Source organism: Podarcis erhardii (genome assembly GCF_964252035.2).
Source record: "Podarcis erhardii genome assembly, chromosome: 7".
NCBI classification, from domain to species: Eukaryota; Metazoa; Chordata; class Lepidosauria; order Squamata; family Lacertidae; genus Podarcis; species Podarcis erhardii.
In genome coordinates, this window is record NC_138511.1 from 54,847,824 (window position 1) to 54,868,016 (window position 20,193).

The 20,193-nt window shown below is 45.2% G+C and overlaps 1 protein-coding gene across 2 annotated transcripts in view; it reads right to left on the reverse strand.

Annotated features, from left to right (window-relative positions):
- Positions 1-20,193, reverse strand: part of HYDIN (HYDIN axonemal central pair apparatus protein) — a 135,688-nt gene that overhangs the window by 15,399 nt on the left and 100,096 nt on the right. For both annotated transcript variants that reach the window (XM_081872290.1, XM_081872291.1), the window contains exons 57-76: positions 19,732-19,970; positions 19,014-19,134; positions 17,803-18,007; positions 17,317-17,552; positions 16,000-16,151; positions 15,712-15,901; positions 14,560-14,671; positions 14,045-14,296; positions 12,716-12,858; positions 12,091-12,309; positions 11,113-11,273; positions 10,711-10,835; positions 9,508-9,733; positions 8,533-8,745; positions 7,256-7,391; positions 5,808-5,973; positions 5,033-5,180; positions 4,430-4,637; positions 2,724-2,945; positions 2,336-2,505 (exon numbers count right to left, since the gene is read on the reverse strand). In XM_081872290.1, the coding sequence (XP_081728416.1) occupies positions 2,336-2,505; positions 2,724-2,945; positions 4,430-4,637; positions 5,033-5,180; positions 5,808-5,973; positions 7,256-7,391; positions 8,533-8,745; positions 9,508-9,733; positions 10,711-10,835; positions 11,113-11,273; positions 12,091-12,309; positions 12,716-12,858; positions 14,045-14,296; positions 14,560-14,671; positions 15,712-15,901; positions 16,000-16,151; positions 17,317-17,552; positions 17,803-18,007; positions 19,014-19,134; positions 19,732-19,970 (3,644 nt within the window). The remainder of the gene's footprint in view (positions 1-2,335; positions 2,506-2,723; positions 2,946-4,429; positions 4,638-5,032; positions 5,181-5,807; positions 5,974-7,255; positions 7,392-8,532; positions 8,746-9,507; positions 9,734-10,710; positions 10,836-11,112; positions 11,274-12,090; positions 12,310-12,715; positions 12,859-14,044; positions 14,297-14,559; positions 14,672-15,711; positions 15,902-15,999; positions 16,152-17,316; positions 17,553-17,802; positions 18,008-19,013; positions 19,135-19,731; positions 19,971-20,193) is intronic.

Here is a 20,193-nt window from a genome sequence, read left to right on the forward strand (position 1 = left end):
TTCCATCTTCATCTGCCCTTGGACTTGCCTTGTCGAACCAGTTTCCTGCGTTAATTGTTGTAGAATTTCTTTGTCTTTGTTTCCTGTTAGGTCATATTTACTGGCTACAGCAGTCATAAAATCCAACTTTTCATTCATCGAGTTCATTTTCTCATGCAACTGCTGCAGCATAGCAATTGTTTTGCCAAGGGCAGACGTTAGAACTTTCTCCCGGCTCATTTCTGTTCAAGGTCAAATAGCTGGTCGCACGGTCTAATTCTCACAACTATAACATTTCCCTGTAAACTGCAGCAACAAACTGACAAGCTCCCTCTAGGGGACACAGTTTCTAACGTCCATCTTTAAAAAGTATCCAACAAAGGGAAATTTACTTTCGATTTTCAAATACTTTGTTTCCTTAAAATACAAAATGCAGAAAGCAGCGTTGAAGTTCATTTGTTTCTCTTTTTTAACTATCTGTCAAAAGTGTTCCGTTTTCAATCAATGGACATCTCCAACCATTTCTGTCCTGACACCCCGTCCCCAGGTTTGGGACGATAGAAACTTATATTCCTTTACTCTTTCTCTGCAGGATTAAACTGTCAAAGTTTCCCCCCCCCCTTTTCTCCTGCTGTCAAGGGGGTTTTGTTGGTTATAAATGCAGGAAATTTCAATCTTTGGATCAATTTTCCAGGCTATTTAGCTTGCAAAGTCTTTACTTCAGTCTATTTACAAAAAGCGGAAGGCGGACTTCCTGTTTAGACCTTCCCGCTTCGTTGCCTAATTCATAAATTTCATAAGTTTCTTAGTCAAATCTTCCGTTTTTACTCACAGGTACTTGTTTTAGAGTCCAATTGTCATCAGGAAAAAGTCAGCGCTCTCCGGCGATGGCTGTGCGGCTTCCCTCCGTGAAAGTAGCAATCGGTTCGCAGCACCGCGCTGCTCACCCTGCTCCGCAGCCCCAAAAAGGGGTTTCCCCGCGAGTGGGGGAGGCGCTCTTGGTGCTCTGCCGAACCCCACGTTCCCAGGCTTCTCCACCTGGGATTTCTAGCGGGTCCCCACCTTTGCCGCGGTGGGAAGACCCAGTTTCCATGGAGCCCGTTCCTCCAATCGGAGGAACTCCGCCATTCGCCGATTGCGCTAACCCGGAAGTTAGTTAATTGATTTACATGTGACTGATATGATCTATGCTGATCTGCCTACCCAGTTAACTTTTTACTTAATTGTTTACTTAATTATTTATTAACCTGCCTCATCATTTTATTTAATTATTTAACTTGGGGTTATAATTATTTGTATACTGTATTATTTGCTTTCTGGTTATAATATCTGTATCACTGAGAGCTAAAAGTAGCAGGATTGCCAATATAGATGGTAAAACTAATTAATTCTGTATCAACTGCCCTGTGTCATGCCACCTATTTAACCCATGCCACTTATTTGGAATTATTAAGCTACATTTTCAAAAAGCAAATGAGTGTGACAGGGGTTGAACTTCACTGCTCTCCTTTTTACCCTCTCACAGCCTCCACAATCTCCCTCTCCCCACCCCACCCCTCTCTCTCTCTCCATACAGTGATCAGCTCTAATGTCTGTTCCAACTCTCTGTGCTTCTGCTATGTGCATTTTTTCTTGGGCTAATAGCTGCTCTCAGTGGAGAGATGCACAGTGCTTTGGGCTTTTGACAAACCAACACTGTTGCCTCCACTGACAATGTTGTGGCAAGGCACTAGAACACAAGGGGCTCCTCCCAGGGCAGAGTTGGAGCAGGCAAAGAGAGAGAAGACATGATCCAAAGTGTTGTGTCACACATTCATCCCTTCCTGACTGCTAATGTGCCTGTTCAAATGGGGCATCACACATTTGTCAACTACCATATCAGGGGTGAGGTTTATACTTTCCAAAATTGCCTTCTGCCTTCAACAAGTGAGGCAAAAAATGGAGGTTGGGACTACTAATGATACCAGCTAGCTCATCCGAAAAAGCCCATCTAAGCAGCTGGAGATCTTCTAATTGCAACCCCAACAGATGCTGCAGATTGAAAGGTTGACAGGGCTATGATGCCTCTTAAGGAGAGTCCGCTGATCTAGGTAGCGTATTGATTTGCCCTTTGCTGATGGGGCTATATAAATTCCAAAGGCAGGCATGGGACTTTGCCTGAGCAATGGTCAATTTGAGCTTCCTGCCTGTGATTCTTGGTTCTGATTCTCCCACCTTTTGCCCTCCACCCTGCTAGCTCTTTGCTCTGTCTGTAGCCCAACATCACACCACTTCTGGAGCTGTGCACCTGAATTTACCTCCTGCACATCTGGCATGGTGCTCTGTGTCTGCGAGGCACATCATTGGTCCAGCTTACCTTGCATCCTTGGCATCCTTATTCGTGACAGTCAGGATTCGTTTGGAAACGGTCATTCCACCTTGGTAGATGAAGCAGCTTCCAAACTCTACTTTGGTGAGGGAGAAATGGATGCTGGGATTCACAGCTGAGCCTTCCAGCAAACAAGTAAATGTTGGTCCATGGCTGATCTGTGAGCACAGAGAGAGGCTGCCTCAGAACTGGTCAGATTAGTTGTCAGACTAATATATACTTGGCTAATTTTATTTTTAAGACAATATCTGATTGTGCTGGGAGTTCTAAGCTTTATTTTTTTATATCCTTGGTGTAACTATTAAGTGGGTGATTTGAAACCTTCTCGTCAGACAACAGAAGAAACCCACCACCACCGACCCTGGGTCTTCCTTACCTGCAGCTTCAGCTCCACATCTTTTAAGGTGCATGGCTTCAGCGGGTGGAAGGACAGCAGGACCTCTGTCCGATCCCCTGCTTCTACTACTTCGTTATTTGGAGAGATGGCAAAATATTGCTGCACTGCTTTGGCAAGGTCAAGTTCCCATGAGAAGTTGAAGTTAAATTTGCCAGTATTCAGAATATAGAAATGGCACTGAGCATAATCAGTGACTTGCATCTGTCCAGAGCAAAGAGAAGATGCAGCATTAATACTGTTGCAGAGCCACTGCTTGTTATAGGCTTGTCTTCCTTTGAGCTAGTGGTGCCACCCACAAAGTGGTGCCATCCACCCCTAGTTTGGATAGTCACTCCAGAAGGATACCATGGTCGATGGTATCAAAAGCTGCTGAGAGGTCAAGAATAATTAACAGGGACATGTTTCCCTTGTGTCTCTCTGGATAGAGGTCATCATACAGGGCATCCAAAGAAGTTTCTGTGCCAAAATCGGGCCTAAACCCCGATTGGAATGGATCCAGAAAATCAGTTTTTTTTCCAAAAGTGCCTGAATCTGGTCTGCAACCACTCACTCCAGAACCTTGTTCAGGAAAGGGAGATTAGCAACTGGCCGGTAGTTAGGTTTTCCGAATCCAGGGAAGGTTTCTTAAGGAATGGTTTTACCATTGCCTCCTTCAAACAGGCAGGGACCACCCCCTCTCATAAAGAGGCATTGATCACCTCCCTGGTCCAGCCAACAGTTCTCTCCCTGTTGGTTTTTATCAGCCAAGAGGAGCAAGGATGTAGAGTGCAAGTGGTTGCCCTGACCGATCCGAGCACCTTCTCCACATCCTCAAACCTTACCAACTGAAACTCATCCAACACAACAGGACTAGACTGTGCTCTGGACATCCCATGAGATTCATCTGCTATAACAGCAGAGTCAAGGTCTTGGTCGATGCAAGTGATTTTATCCTCAAAATGCTTTGCAAACAAGTCACAGCGAGCTACCGTTGGTTCTCCAACCTCCTTTGGGCCAACCTGTAAAAGGCCCTGTACAACCTGGAAAAGCTCTGCAGGAGGACATAATGAGGGTGCAATGGAGGCAGCAAAGTATGCTTTCTTTGCTGCCTTCACAACCAATAGGTAGGCTTGATAATGAGCCCTTACCAGTGTTCAGTTGCATTCATTCAGATCTTTCCTCCACTTGCGTTCAAGATGTCTCCCAGCTTGTTTCCTTGCCCTAAGCTCTGTAGTATACCAGGGGGCCAAACAGGCTCCATGAAGTGGGAGAGGGCAGTCACGGGTGATCATGTCAGTAACCCAAGCCATTCAGGTGTTAAGAGTCCAGTGGCACCCGTGCCCCACCTCTGCACTAGGGTCTAAGCTCCACTGAGCTCAGTTTGATTTTTTTCTCAAGTTGCATGCATAATACGAGCCTTCTGAAGTGGAAGAGAGAAGGGAATTTGTCACCACCTAGAGCATTGCCAAAGAGCATCAGAGTACATTTCTGCAAGGACCTCTCACAGTTTGTGACCCTACCTTTCCTACAAATGAATCCACAATGCTGATGCTTAGGGATCGGCCTAGCCGATCTGCTTGGGGATGTTTCCATCAACACAGCTTGCTGTTAAAGACACTGTTTCTCAAGCCATCACTATGGAAAATTCTGCAAATTGTTGATGCTTGTTCGAGTCAAATAGCGATAAGATAATCCTGGGCTCTCACCTCTTGAAAGCTGATCCGGTGTGGCTGGTCAGGGTCCAGCTCAGTAAGCAAACCGCTACTTTCCTGACACTTCACAGACACATTCATGGTGTGGCCAGTGGCTTTGATATTCAAACAGAGGGGCTGGCTCTTTCTTTTGACATCACAGATCAAGTTGAAGTTTACCTCCCCCTCCAGGTTAGGCATGAATAAGATGCTAATAGGAAGCCTGGTGAGAAAACACCACACATTTGGTTGGGGTTGGTTGTACTGAGAAAACTAGTCACAAGGATAACTGCATCCTATAGGATGCTGAGCCCTTTCAGCACTGAGGGCTTTTCAAGACCAGTTAACCCCCCCATAAAACTGTGGAAATTTGCATGTATATCAGTGCATGCTTTGTGCTAAGCCTGTAGCCAAAATCCTTCCCTGCAATGCAGAATGTGAAGTTGCAGGGGAGAAAGGGGCCAAAGAACAAGTGCTTTACAGATAATGCCATGGGACCAGAAACACAAGAATCTTATGAAGGGAATGTCTGGCTCGTTCCCAATCAACAGGGACACCCTGAGTACCAAGAATGTGCCATTCAAGGCACTTGTCATCTAGCTCCACATCCTCTTTTACCTGGAATGAGGTGGGATTGAGCCTTCCATAGGCTGCAGTTTTAGACAGCTGATTCGCCCCTCTGAAAAACGAGAGCCTTCTCTGAAGGAAAAATTGTAGGTCTCATTCTCATTGTTGATAATGTCGATGCTCTCACGAGCCTCGTGTCCTTAGGGAGAGAAGAATAGCAGTGGAATGCTAGGGTTTGAGTCAGTTTGCTAGAGAGAACTCACCGCCTTCCCAATTATATTTACTCAGAATCTTTACTGTCTAAGAGTAAAATGTATTTTCCCCCAATAAAAACTTACACAAAATGAAACACATTTATGCTTTAAAATTCACATGTCTCTGAATTTTGCAGTGCCAATGCAGTTTTTCAACTATATGTTTAGGGAAGCTTTTAATGTTTAATAGGTTACTGTATTTTAGTGTTTTGTTGGAAGCCACCCAGAGTGGCTGGGGAAACCCAGCCAGATGGGCGGGGTATAAATAAATTATTATTATTATTATTATTATTATTATTATTATTATTATTATTATATAAACAAAAATGGATATATTAAAGGGAAAGACCATTTGGTTCTTACCTTGCAAAGTTGATTTCTTTGTGCACCAAAATACTAAAGAATTTTTATGAATATTTGTTTTAAGATCAAATTGCAGAATGATTAGATTGCACCATACGTTTATACAAATTGTGTGAAATATGGCAAATAGATATTCAGACTGGGAAAATAAGAAACTGAAATGGACAGATCTCTCCCCCACCCCCGCTGCCTCCCATGTCTGTCCTTACCAATCAGGAGTGAGCGGAAGTTCAGGTGGGATCTTTCCAGAGACACAGCAGGGTCCGTGGTGTGACCAACCAAGAGGAATGGGACAGAAAGGTTGTGTTCAGGGATTAAGAAAGTCCAAAAGGATTCTGTGGTGTCCAGATGTTGAGGGATGAATTCAAATATGACCTACAGGTAAAAAGGCAACTGGAAACATCTGGCACAGTCCTGCTCTTGCTAGTGGCAGTTTTATACCTCCTTCCCCCCTGCCTTTACTACAGTGCTTTCAAAAGTATTTCAACACACACACACACACACAGCATCACTAAGGACTTCCCCAGTTTTGCAGCCTCTTCCTTCTCTACTAGGAGGCATTGACTAAAAATATTATTAAAACCCCAGGTTTTCCAATAGTCAATAGCTATCATAGCTCCATTGAGGAACTCTCTTTCTCAGCACTCTCAAGGAACAGCACAGGCCTGCTTCACTTTATAAGCAGTTGCTTTGCTCCTGTTTCCACAGTTATGTAGGTCAATAAAGGTTCTTGCTGTTATCACTGTGTCTTGCCTCATGGAAACCCACCTACACCAGATATATTCTTCCCTTTCCATTTCTTGCTCTTAGTGTGGGTCATGCTGGCAAAATTGTCACACCCATGTTTCCATAGGCTTTCTAAAACAGGGACTCTTTCACTCTTTGGGTCAAGGGCAGTGTGCTCTGTAGTAGTTGCTGCCTGCTTAACTTGTAATTTTGCTGTCTGAAGCAACATTTATCACTTGTATTTCCTACAATAAACCAAGCTTTCTTTATTCCTTGGGGTGATAAATTATTGTGCGCATGAGGTTAAGGGTTAACACATAACAAGCACATGTCACAACTCCAGCAAAATATCCTAAACCTATCTTTATTTTTTTTATATAATAATATTTATTGAGTTTTACAAAAAAAAAGTTTACAAAAACAGAAAAACACACAAACACAAAAAACAGAAGCAAAAATATAAAAAGAAAAATTAAAAATCATTTTTTCAAGTATCATACCATTCATTAACTTATTTTCATGACTTCCTCACATCTCCCTTTTTTGTATTCCATTTAGAAATTTAATCGGCAAATTCATATCCTCTTATTTTACCCTTAATTATTTATCCTCTCAAATTTTAACTTCTAATCATATTGCTAGAACCACTTCGTTTCATTTCATGAGTGCTAGACATGCATGTGGGTTCAAAACACATACTGTTACCTGAATAGATGTGCTTCTGTGTCGGCTTGCTGGAATAAGAACTACCAGAAGTGGCACATGGAACAGGTACATGTATATGACACATCCATATATGTCTCGCCCTTTGTTTGTCTGAATTCCACACTTGCAAGAGGAACAGGCTACCAGAAGCGGCCACACCCTTGCCAAGGAAGACTCAGAGGCAAGAGATGGTGGCCATAACTTGGCATTCCCTCTGCCAACTCACCTCCACTTTTTTCTCTGGCCGGAGCTGGCCTCGCTCCGTAAAGCAGATGAAGGCAGCATAATCTTTGTTCTCCTGCTGCTCACAGACCCACTGGAAAGAGTAGGTGGCATTGGTGGGGTTCATGATGGCAAAGCTCCTACCCAAGACATGGAAGAAGTGACATCAGAGACATGTTAGGCTGTCAGCTAATGGGGGGGGGGAGTCTAGTTGATTGATCATCTGTCTTTTAAGAAACCAGTTCAGTAACAAATTGCATTTATGTACTTTTGCATAGCACCCAAGGCCTAGTGCAAGGATATGTGCTTGGTTGTTGTTTTTTTGTAGTGAAGTACAGCACAATTTATTTCTTAAAGCTGTCACTCATTTTAGAGAGAAATACTATTTTTAACATTTGATTTTCTTTCCCTTTACAGTAACAAGCCTATCAGACAGCCACATAAAAAATAAGCAAGTGTGCCTTCATTTTCAGAATGCTACTGATTAAAAGTCTGCCCCCACAAGTGAATCAAATAAACTTGAATTGATTAATCTACTTATCACATCAATATAAGCTTGAAGTCTGGATGCAAATAAAAGTGTCTGATTCACTAATTCAGGATGGGGGTCACTGTCAGCCAGAACTCAAGATATTGGGTGAAGTTATGAAATTCACAAGCTTGAATCCCTGACTCCTGACTTTTATCAGATAAGTGACATGCTTTATATGAAGAAAAACAATGGTAAAGGTTCCCAGAAGCCAAAGCATAAACAATAACAAGACCAATTTATTATATCAATAAAGATACAGCAAAACAACCCAAATAATATTAATTAGAAGAGGGAACACCAGTTGAATAATCCATTTTGACAAATCTTTTTCAATAGCATCTAATTCCTCATCGGTCCTTGGAGGCAGTGATAACATCCAACTACTGAGGATATATCCTTATTCCTCTTGTGCTTTTCTGCTGATAAACATTCTTTTTTCTATGTAGGTGCTTTTGCACTGATGCAAAATTTTCAGATGTTAGCAAATCTTCCAAGGTAGCTGCTTCAGACCCTCTCCAGAGTCATGACTGGCACTGGTGTGTCATGCAGGAAGGAGAAATAGCAAAATGCAGCCATGGAATAAACTGCTGCACCAGCAGCCCCACCATCCTGGGCATGCAACACTGCCAAAGGGAAAGCAGCTCTCTCGGCTAAAAGCCCAAGCCCAAGGGATGTTCCCAGTCACTGCTTGGAACACCTATGACTGTTTGAATGAAGCAGTCAATGCAAAGAACTGACTGGATACTCACCGGGTGTTCCTGACGTACACTCCTATAGAGGTAAATTCAATCACTTTGGTGTTGGCATCCAGGCTCATCCCACCAGGCCCTCGCAAGTCTTGGTTGCGTCTGTGCGCAGTGATGTAATTGGAATCTTCCAGCTCAAAATGACAGTAGGGCAGGAGGCTCTTTGCCTTCACAGCCACAACTGGGCCTTCCTCATCAGGCTTCAGGTTAGAAATACTGAAAGGAAAAAAGACCCAGGTTGACAGGGAATATGAAAATTAATTTCTGGGACTCCCTACCCCACACATGGCATGTGATCCATCTTTTCCCCACAAGGAAACTCTCTTGCTATTTTTCTGCCTGTGATCACCACCCTTTCTGGACTAACAAATCCCCATTTTACTCAGTTTCTCACCAAGCATTATGTGGTGAATGCACATTTGCATCTGCTGGCATTCTAAGGCATGAGCAAAAGCTTCACCCGCATTTTGTCCCACTGAGCAGATATATATATACTATTCAGATAAGTTCAGCATTTGACTGGTGTAGGCCTTCACTGCATAAGGCTCAACTACTTGTGGCACTGTCGGGGAGAGTCAAAACTCTGTTGTTGGAGGCCTTTCCCCCCTATTTATGGCAACACTTGAGCCGCCACCATCCCAAGTCCATCAAAAGAGGGCAATGAAGTAAGAGGAAACCTGTGTTGCTGCCTCTGCACTGCTCCTCCTCCCCTGGATTCAGAGAGACAGTGTTGATGGCAGAAAGATAGTGACTATAATTTCTGTGCAGTCATACAGAACAAAGTTCAGAGCCTTCTAAACCTAGGTAATAGCCATTTTGTTAGGAAGTCACAGACCATGCTGCCTGCCTCCCACCGAACACCACAGCAGCTGTGTAAGGAAGCACTCAAGGTGAGAGCAAGATGTAACAACATCTGCAGTGTCGGGAAGATTTGCTCTCTCAGGACTTGTTGATGGCATTTGTGGGAAGTCTCCTTACCTGCAGAGTAGGCGGCCCTCAAACTCTCCCACTTCCTGAGGACAGAATTTCACCTGGAGGGTCTGGGAGCTCTTAGGAAGGATGGTACCACAGTTAGGCTCCATGAAGAAGGGGGCTCCAGTGGCTGTTGGGGACACGTAGGAAGAAAGGCTGTCCACCATACTCTCAAAATGACTGAACCGTCGGCTGGACCCGGTCTTGATGGAAGCAACAGATGGAACTTCCGCTGAGTTGAAGGAAGAATTTGCTGAGACAACTGCTTCTCCTCAATGCATTATTCAAAGCAGCATTTTGTGACCTTCCATTTATTTTCCACATCTGGACGTTATGGCTTGTTATGAACTCATCTACCAGGGCAAACATCTCTGGGACTTGGTGTGCAAGTTTGCCCTGGCCAGTGTCCTTCATGCTCCAGAGAATGTTATGGGGAAGAGGTGATGGCAACAGCAAGCACTTGAGACATAGAGCAAAAATGCCACGTTTAGGGTTGGCCTGGAAGCTGCAGCTTGGACAGAAGCAGTGAAATGGCATAACTGAGTGGAGTTGTCGACTGTGAGCAAGAAGCACCACTTTTAAAAGAACTGTGCTGCCTGCGTGTTTGCTTCTGGGCCAAGTCCTTAGCAAGCTTGGCCTAGGTTATGTGGAGGAAAACCTTTTTGCAGATAGACCTGTCTCTCTACTTAGATAGTCAAATGAAGTTGTATTGCAGCTGCTGAGATCTATATTGTGATAACTGGGGAGGGGTGGTGTGCTGCTTTTCTGTTGTGATGCTGTTGTAAAAATTGTCCTGCTTAATCTGGATGCATTTATTGCATTTTAATGTTGTAGTGAAGTTAGGAAAGACTTTACTACAAATGTGCTGGGGTTTTTTAATAGAATATGTATTTATATGCTTGTCAACTGCCAAAGAAATGTTATAAATAAGCATACAGACAAGCTAAAAGTTCCCCATTAACTCTCTAGAAAGCATCCCCTGGCAAGTAACTCCCTTCTGGTGGATGCAGCTACTGTTGTACCTGTTGCAACCTGCCCTGAATGTCCCGGGCAAATATATGAACAGTCTTGAAAGATCCAAAAAGATGAGAGGAAAGGGCCAACAGGCAGGGGTGTGTGATGTTCCACAAGCTAGAAGGGAAGGATCTGAGGATGTTCTCAAGGCACCTGAGAAATGGTGGAGAGCCTGAGAAGCCCACTAAGGCTTACCTGTTGCACCTTCTGGGCTGGGGGCCAAAGCCTCAGTAGCAAAGTTGACTGCCCTCCCAGTCTCCTCCATGACCACATTCCAGGTGTATTCTAGCTGCACGTTCCCTGTATTAGACAGCTCCACACTGGTAGAACAAGAGGGCAGAGAGAAAGGGAGGAAATTGGGAGGTCTGGCTCAGAACAAAGGAAATAGAGGAGTCACTGTGCTCTGGTCACATATACTTAATCCTCTTCATCACTAAGTTTGGTGAAAACAAGGTGGCCTGAAGCATGAATCAGCCATGGGAATGCAGGTATATGTGCCCAGCACACTGTAAGGTAGGGGAAGCTGGACTCCACAAAAAGGGGGTCACAAAAATAGAAGGCAGCCTCTGAACAAGATTCTGCATATTTGTTACTCACTCGTACACCCTCGTCTGGAACAGCAAAGTGTCCTTGAAGTTCACTGTCTCCACTTCCATTTTGTATTGTGCGTAGTCCACAGTGGCACTCACCCAGAGCTCCAGTTCTCGGCCACTGTCTTCCACAGTCGTGTGAGCAGGTTCCGGATCTGTCTCAATCACCTACACCAACAGCAGAACAATAGGAAGCAGCCACAATAGGAAGCAACCACAAGGTGGCTTGTTTCCAACCTTAAGAACGTAAGAACAGCTCTTCAGGATCAGGTCAGTTGCTCATCTAACCCAGCATCCTGATCTCATAGTGGTCAATAGGAAGCCTGCAAGCAGGAACCAAGTGCCACAGCACTGTCATCCTCCTGTGGTTTCCATTAACTGGTATTTAGGGGCATTACTACCACCGGCAAGTGGATGGAGGCACAAGGAGAGACCACTTTGCCAGTGAGATTCAGCAAAGGAAACAACTCATGTCCCAGTTCAGCAAGCAGCTTCAAGATGTCAAGCTTTTGTCTAATCTTAGCTACAGCAGCTCAGTAAACAAATTAGGACAATGTCACAGGTCAGGTGATAAGGAAGTAACTCATTCCAAGCAATATGTAAATCCCAAAAGGACAGGCTTTATTTTCAGCACCCATTAGATCTGGGAAGAAAATAGCATTTGTTTCCTTTGACATCTCCAGATGAGAGTGTAGCTCGTGAACCCAGAGCCCAACAAGTGCCAGGTGAGGTTCATATCTGGCAAGGCAGCAAGCAGAAGAATAAAACTGCAGAGAAACCTCCTGAACAGCAAAAGGCTACAACAGGTCATGTGACAAATCCTGAGCTGTACAACATGTGCAACATAAAGAAACTCCCCTGTTTCAATTTGTCTTGGACCTAGAATCCTCTTTCCCTTGATGCAGAATTCAGCCTTGTTCAATTCAGCTCCATCAGTGCCTGCATGAGACCGCTCTGAGCACCTCTTCGCTCCCTTGTATCTTACCTTCTTCTTAGTTGGGCGTGTTGTTGTGATACTTTTTGAGATGTCCACCCATTTGACAGTGTGGAGGCGATCGTCCCAATCAGGCACTTGGTCAGCTGGCAACTGAAAGGCAATCTTGGTCACCTTGCACTTGATGGCCTGTTCTTTCAGTGTGACGGGGAGGCTAGATTTCACGGTCACTGTGATGTTTTTGGTGCACCCGCTGTGGAGGTGGCCAACCTAGGGGAGCGGTGTGGAGCACCAGAGTGTCAGATGTTGGCAAGATAACCAAGGAGAAATAGCAGGGTCATAAAAGACCTGCATTGATCACTGGACAGCCCTGAAAGTAAACTGAGTGCATGTTGATGGTGACCTGCACTTTTCTCCCTTAGGATTAATTCAGCACTGGTGAAAAGCACAATGGCAGCTTCAGGCTGCAACCTCCCCTGTATGATCTTCAACATGCTGAAACATATTTTCATTCCAGTTGGGATTACATGTGGCAATTCCACACTAAACAATTGTGGAAGCCTGCCCCCACCTTTGGTAACATGGAGCCTGCAAGAGATAAGTGGGGTGCAAAGCCCTGGGCCTCTGGGAGCTTTGGCAGCAAAGGAGAATTGAGGACAGGGGTGCCTCCACCTACCTGTGGGGAGAAGTGAAGTGGACCCGAAGTCGGCCATTCAAATCTCATCACATCTGACTTGCTGTGGTTGGTTATGGTACATGATGCCTGATAGGACCTGCCAATGTGACAATCCCCAAACTGGACGCAATCTATTCGGGGAGCTGTGGGGAAAGAGGCCAGGTGTTCTGAACAAGGGCAGCTTTTGTTGCCTCCCAGTGATAAAGACATTCTTACTTCCCACTTGCCTTCTTGATCCTTGAAGCCCCTTTGCCCATTAGCTCAATTCAAACGCCACACTCAACCATGGTATGCACAGAACGTTAAGAACCCACATCATGGTTTGAACATCCATATGCATAGCTGGCAAACTACGGTTTGGAGCTGCTTGCCTGCTTTTGTTTTCCATCTGCTTAGAACTCAGGTTTCTAAGTTCACAAGTTTGCTTCCACTATGGCTAAAAGACTGATATTGATCCACTGGAACCCAGTGGTGGAGCTTCATGTTCTGGCACCAGGGGGCGGAGAGCAGGCAGGGGCATGGCATGCCGCCTGTGGGGACGTGGCGCCCAGCATGGGCTGGGGGGCAGCCCCGATGGCAACCCATCAGGATCGTGCTGCCTGGGGTGGTACGCTCCCCCCGCACTCCTCTTCCTCCACCACTGCTGGAACCATAAATCTATGGCCCCCTTTAATCAATGGGTAGAATATATGACAACTGTTGCAACATACAAACAAATAGCTTATAGACATAGACTGTTTATGGATCACTATTATGACATTTGGAAGCCATTTATAAAAAATATAGCAGATTATAAAAAACTGTGTATGTATTAGAATATTAATTTCATTTATATGCCTTTGTATTAGATAAGTATGTATGTCATTAAAGTGGGTCCCCCCTTTTATGCACCATTTGTTTCATTTTTTTGTTTTCCACTTTATTTTGTTTAATTGAAATATTTTCAATAAAAAATGAATAATATATAGCCTTCACATCATGAATGTTTACCACATTAGTTGGGTCTACTTATGCATCAGATGTGAATACAGTTACTAGTTTTTATTCTGTAGTAGAATTATATTCTTGAGACATAAAAAAAATAAAGTTGGCCTCGAGAGCTGTCCATGCAAGAAGAATTATTGTTTGTCTTATTATCCCAGCATAGAATCTTCAAGTTCTGGGTAAGATTTTGCTCTGAGGAAATCCATTGCTTCAATTAACTGTTAATCTGTGATCAGCTAGGTATGGCCAGCACATTTTGGGAGAATCTCTAAACAAGGCAACATTTGTCACCCATTGCTAGCGGTCCCACCCCCAGTTCACTGAAGCACCTCCCCTTTCTCTCACCCTCGGCTATGTTCTCTTCCAGATGTCTTTCAGAATCAGTCTCCGTAATCAAGCTGTGGATGTTGTCCAGCACAACATCATCCTGGTAGCCCTCGCCCACCATTTGGATGCTGGTCTCCTCGTACTGATTATCCACAATAGAGAGGTGGATCAGTCCTTCAATGCGCTGGGCCAAGGTGGGTTGGAAAACCACATCAAACTCAGCAGACTCCCCATTGTGCAGGATAAGAGAGGCTGTGTGAGGTTTCCTGACTATGAAAGGACAAAGGAAATAGGAGACCAAAATATCAGAATTCCTCCTCCACAAGGCCCAGAGATCTCGGGGAGAAAGAAAAGGCCCTTCCTTTGCTTTTTGTTTACGAGACCTTCAGCTGTACTTCTGCAGATATTTTGTTCAGGCAGCCGTCTCAGTGCTCTGGACAAGGGGCTAAAAGGAAGCCAGTGCCACAGGGAGCCCCACCCACCTTTCCACAGCTACTGCGCCCTTGCCATGGTAGCAGGTATGTGTCATTTACCTCCCTCGCTGGGTTCATTCTCCTCATTCTGAGAAGTCATATAAATGCACTTGGTAGTGGGTCTGTGTTTCAAAGTGAAAGCACAATTTTCATCTGAGATGTTGAGAAACAGCTGGGGAAAGGGACAAAACAAGAAAAGCAACACAGCCATGAGTCCTGGGAGACCATTTAGATCCAGACAGCACCTTGGAATACTATCAAACAGACACAACTTTGCCTCACAGCCTTTTCTGTAAATTCTTAACATCCAGATGTTTAAGGTAACCAATTCAGCATATGCTGCTATGAAACCCTTTAATTCATTAATCTAGGGATAGGAAACTGCTGACCTCCAGGCCAGATCTTGTTCCCAGGATATTTAAGTCAATCCTGCACCGCCCTCTCCCCCTTGGCTCTGGCATGGTCTGCTGTCCCGGCAGATACTCATGAAAGCTTCCTGGAGGCAGCTTTTGAGCCCTTTGAAGAATGAACCCTGGGTAGCTTGAAAAATACATGGAAGAAGAATGCAGCTGGGGAAAAATGGAGAGCTACTTGGACAACAGTGGAGGGGAGCCAGCCTGGGGAGTGACACCATCCACCATCCACCCATTCTCCTGGGCAGCCTCACTCAGCGGCACACCCCAGTGGCAGCAATGGTGGCCAAGAGTTGCTTCCTCAAGGGCTAGCCCTCAGATGGGATGTGTGGCAGAGTGGAAAAAAGAACAAGAAACAAGAACAGGAGGGTTGGGTGATGGCAGCGGAACTACTCTCTCTCACTCTCTCATATATCCCAAAGATCTCAGAAGCACCAAATCAGAGCAGGGCATTTAGAGTAGCTGTCCCTGTGACCGGGGTGGTGGGAAGAAAGTGAAAAGCTCTCCCCGCATGTATAAAAAAAGCCCATGACTTCCCCTTCCATGCTGACTTTTAAATGCCTGTTGAAAACCTTCCTATTTCCCCAGGTGTATGCAGGCAATACATTCTTCCACAATGGTTAACTGATGCCTCTTTTTCACTTTTCATATGGTTTTTCATTTTTGTTTCGTTTTATTGCTGTAAACCACTTTAATATATTTTAACAACATATGTATTACTTATTTATTTAGAAAAATATTTATAAGGGCACTTTATGGACCACATAAGAGCAACGTTGCCATGCCCAAAGCTGCCTACCTGGACTAGGATGCTGCCACAGTTCTTAAAGACCAGAGGAAGGATTTCTGTATGGCCCAACAGGAGCCTCCTGAAGAGTAGGAGTGGGTTCCCTTTCTTATTGCGGAGCACAGGGCGCATGATGGTGACCTGAGGGAGGTTGCCATCCCCAGTGACCTCAAAGGATAAATTCCTTGACTTTGCAACCACACTGAAAGTAAGAGACAAGGGAACACATTGCCCTTGGGTGCATGTCTAGAAGATGGCCCAAAGGAGCCACCACCTTTCCATCAGCCATGACTGGGATACCTGGGTGGTGCATCAACAGCAGCCTCAAAAATGCACTGGTAGTTTTGCATGCTCTGCGGTGAGAAGGTCAGGCTTGTGAAGGCATGTGAACGGCTGGCAATGCACATCCGCACTGGTTGGAGCTCAAAGATGTCACTGATCCGGAAACTGGACTGTAGAAACATCATACAGCTGGTGAAGCTTCAAAAACCACTCACAGAAAGCCCCCTCCCTGAATAACAGGATGTAGAGACTGATAGGACACTTCCTGGACTAATAATAATAATAATAATAATTTTATTATTTATACCCCGTCCATCTGGCTGGGTTTTCCCAGCCACTCTGAGCGGCTTACAGCACATACAAAATTGTAAAACATTAGACATTAAAAATTTCCCAAATGTCTTCTAAGAGTCAGATAGTTGTTTATTTCCTTGATATCTGATAAGAGGGCATTCTACAGGGCAGGCACCACTACCAAGAAGGCCCTCTGCCTGGTTCCTTGTAACCTCACTGCCAGATGTCCCTCGGAGCTGGACCTCAGTGTCTGGGCTGAATGATGGAGGTGAAGACACTCTTTCAGGTACACTGGGCTAAGACCATTTACGGCTTTAAAGGTCAGCACAAACACTTTGAATTGTGCTCAGAAACATACCAGGAGTCAATGTAGGTCTTTCAGGACCAGTGTTAGCCTGCTTCCATCCAAGCTGCCACCAGCTCAGCCAATGCAGCAAATGCTGCCATGACTGATTTATCAATGGACCCAGTTTGCTATGATAGGGGCAAACATATAAGCCTTCCCTGTATTTCTATAACAAGCTTCCACATGAAATTCCTAGACCATTAATTTTATTCTGTTTCAGCTATGTACATGGTGATTTCTTGGGTTAAATAGAGATGGGCAAACTTTTTGCTTACCCCTGAGGACCATATGCAGCCACATATGGTGGAGCGCATGATGGTGGGCATGGCCATTCATTCCTATGTACACTCTTGCAGGGAGAATATAGATGGGGAAAGCGAATCCTCCCCATGCTCCAGTCTTCCCATCGCAGCCATGTAACTTACATGCCCTAGCCAACCCTTGCAGGGAACTGGCTACAGGAAGCACAAGGAAGGGAATCTGTTTTGTGGTAGGCAGTCAGGCAGGGGAAAATAAAAACATGGTATCAAAGCTAGCAGTGGAGGAATATTAGGAAGATTGCAAGAGACACCCATGATGGCCACCTGGAGCCCTGTTAAATAAATACAATCTTAACTCCCAATCTAAGGGGCGGTGGCAGCAGCAGCAGCAGCAGCTACCACACAAAACCACCACAGCACAGCAGATGCTCTCACCTTGGAAGAGATGGACTTTATGCTAAAAACCACATCACAGGGGATTCGGCCAGTGTTGCAGATCTTGAACCGGGCTACTGCCTGGTGCCCAACCAAAACGTTATTGAAGATGAACTTGTTTTCATCAGTCACAAACACACACTCGCATCCTATGGTCTTCAGAACCTGGCTGAGGTTGCTGCTGTTGCAGATTCGATGCTCCTCAAAAATGCTCCCCATGTCATCCATCACAAAACCTTGGGGAAATACAGTGAGGACAACTTAATTACAGATTGAAGTTGAGATAGGACAGAGCAACTCTTCCAAAAGTAATTATTTATCATTCCTTTCACAGGGCTTCAAGGGAAGGAGGGCTACTCCCTAGAATAATATCACAGGAAAAAATAAATCCCTCCCTCCCTGCAGATGGCAGGCAAAATGAAAGAGACTCAAGAGATTAGTTCTCCTTCCAGCTGTGATGGTTCCAGAGCTGCTACCATCACCTACCTGGGACACATGATTCTGCAAGCAGACTGTACTGAATACCACCAGGGTTGTCGTCGGGGTCTCGGTCAGTGATCTCTATGTTCATGTACTCCTCAAATTTCCCTACTGCATCTGCAATGCAGTCCACAGTGATGGTCTGATGGCCTCCCGGAGGAATGGTTCCAAATCCAGGGGAGACGGTGAATATGCCAAGGGAGAAGCGAGCCTATGGAGAGAGCCCAAGCAGGAGGCAGCCTTCACTACAGCTGCCACTGAACCAATGCAGGTAGTGCTGCACCAGCTATTTTGGGTCTGCTTCCTATAGAAGCAGGTGAAAGAGACAGCTGGCAATGTAAGGAAGCTGCACTTGGCAAACCTTACACAGGTGCAGTAGTGTGCCCAGTGCTGAGGATGCTGAAAGCTGAGGACCAAATCAGAGCATCCAGCCCTACTTGCTCTTCCTTCCTGGAGTCCATTAATGTGGGACACCTGGGGAGGAAGAGGTTGTTTCCAAGGAATGCTGTTCTCTGCCTCCTCTCCCTGGTTTCCTTCCCTGAGCACAGCACCTGCCAAGGTGGCACACGTGTGCTTGTTTAGATACTTCATTTAATTCATTCATTGGTCTCTAACAAAGCATCTCAAAGCAACTAACAACAGTTATGTCCATATAGATGCAATTCACAAAGTTACAACATTGAAAACCAGCAAGGTATTGGAAGACTCTAGATAACTCTGGGACTTAATATTAATGGACAAACTGGCAACCCACATCCAAGAGAGTCGAACAGACAAAAAAAAAAATACTTTCAATCAACCCGGCATAGTTTTATTACATGGGCAACTTCAACAGAACATGGATATAGGCCTCCAAGAACAGAATGTAGAATGATACCTTTTCTTAAAAACTGAAGTGACTTAAACGTTAAATGTAACTAAGAAGACATTTGGTGCTTGGGGGTGGAGTGGGCAATTGCTGAATATTGATTGCTGCTGCTTGTATAAATAAGTGAAAACAATAACATATTTGGCAATACCATTCCCACCAAACCTCCCCAAAACAGTAAGATGTCTCACATTTGCTCAACAGGAAACACTATCCCTGCATGGTTAGAAGGTCTGAAGGACAAAGAATGAGGAAAGAATAGCTCCCAAGGAGCCTAGAAAGAGCACAAGAGACCCAGGCGCCAGACCCAGAGCTCATGGGGATGAAGGGGAAGCAGGCCCCTGCCTACCTGCACCACCATGGTCACATCCTTTTGCATGGATTCTGTGCGCTTGCTTTGCCTTCCCAGCTGAGCCGTCTGCCGGCCAAGGTAGACATCACTAGAGCGGGAGGTCTTCTCATGAGAGGGTCTGCAAGAGAAAGTGGAAACAAAATACTTCTGGATGGGGGTGTAGACTCCAGCCACCACTCCAGAGCCTGACTTTGCTACAGCTGGGAAGAACTGAAATATGCATCTTATTGGGGATAAACTCATGAACAAACACATGTCAGAGGCTCCCAAAGTCTGAGTCACCAGCAGACAGGCACCTCCAAAAGGGCCACAAGTCCGTGGCTGGCTGGCATGGGGCCAGTGATCTCAGGCTGATGAGGAAGTGGTGAAAGCAGAGGGGCAAATGACTTCATGTCGCAGCTAGACGGTGTGTGTCAGGTGATGAATGGAGGGTGAAAAGGAGAGCAAGGAGTCTTCTAGGCTGGGAGGCGGGGGAACTGCAGCAAACCTTCAGGGTAGTTTCATTACATTGGAAACATGCTGCCTTCTTGCAGTGGCTGGATTTTATGACACTTCTTTGGAACCTAATTAGGTTTTGAAAGGAAAAGGAAGGTTGAACATGGGGATTCTGCATGGCCACACTGGCCTTGCCTGAGAACACACTCCAAATTACAATCAAGTTCAGAGCCCAAATCTATCCTCTCTCTCAAGAAAACATCCCCCGTTGCCTGCTCACCCTTTCCTCAGTGGGATCACCACATCTCGGATTTGCCTGCAGATGCCATACTTGAAGTCGAGAATCCCTTTGTTCTCAATGGTGAAGCTGTTGGTCTTCCGGGAATTGAGTACCACAGGCCCAAAGTTTATGAGTGATGGAGGGGTGATGCTGTATTTGGTAAACATGCAATGCACTGACACCTTGATGGGAATGGTGGCAATGATCTCTCCTCCTTCGCAGAGGTTGGGCTCAACAACCTAGACAGAGGACAAGAGATTAGGCTGGCAGAAGGATGAGCTCCAGCTTGTGTCGATAAAGCACCACAATCCAAATCCTTGCCCTGGTGACCCTCTTGTTCTTCTCTTCCCACCTGGAAGCTGCAGAGGGAGAGGTGGGAAACACGCCCCCCGCCCAGCACAAACTCTGCTGAGAGATTGGTTTTCTTTGGCTCCTCCTAACACAGAACTGTTCCAATGCATG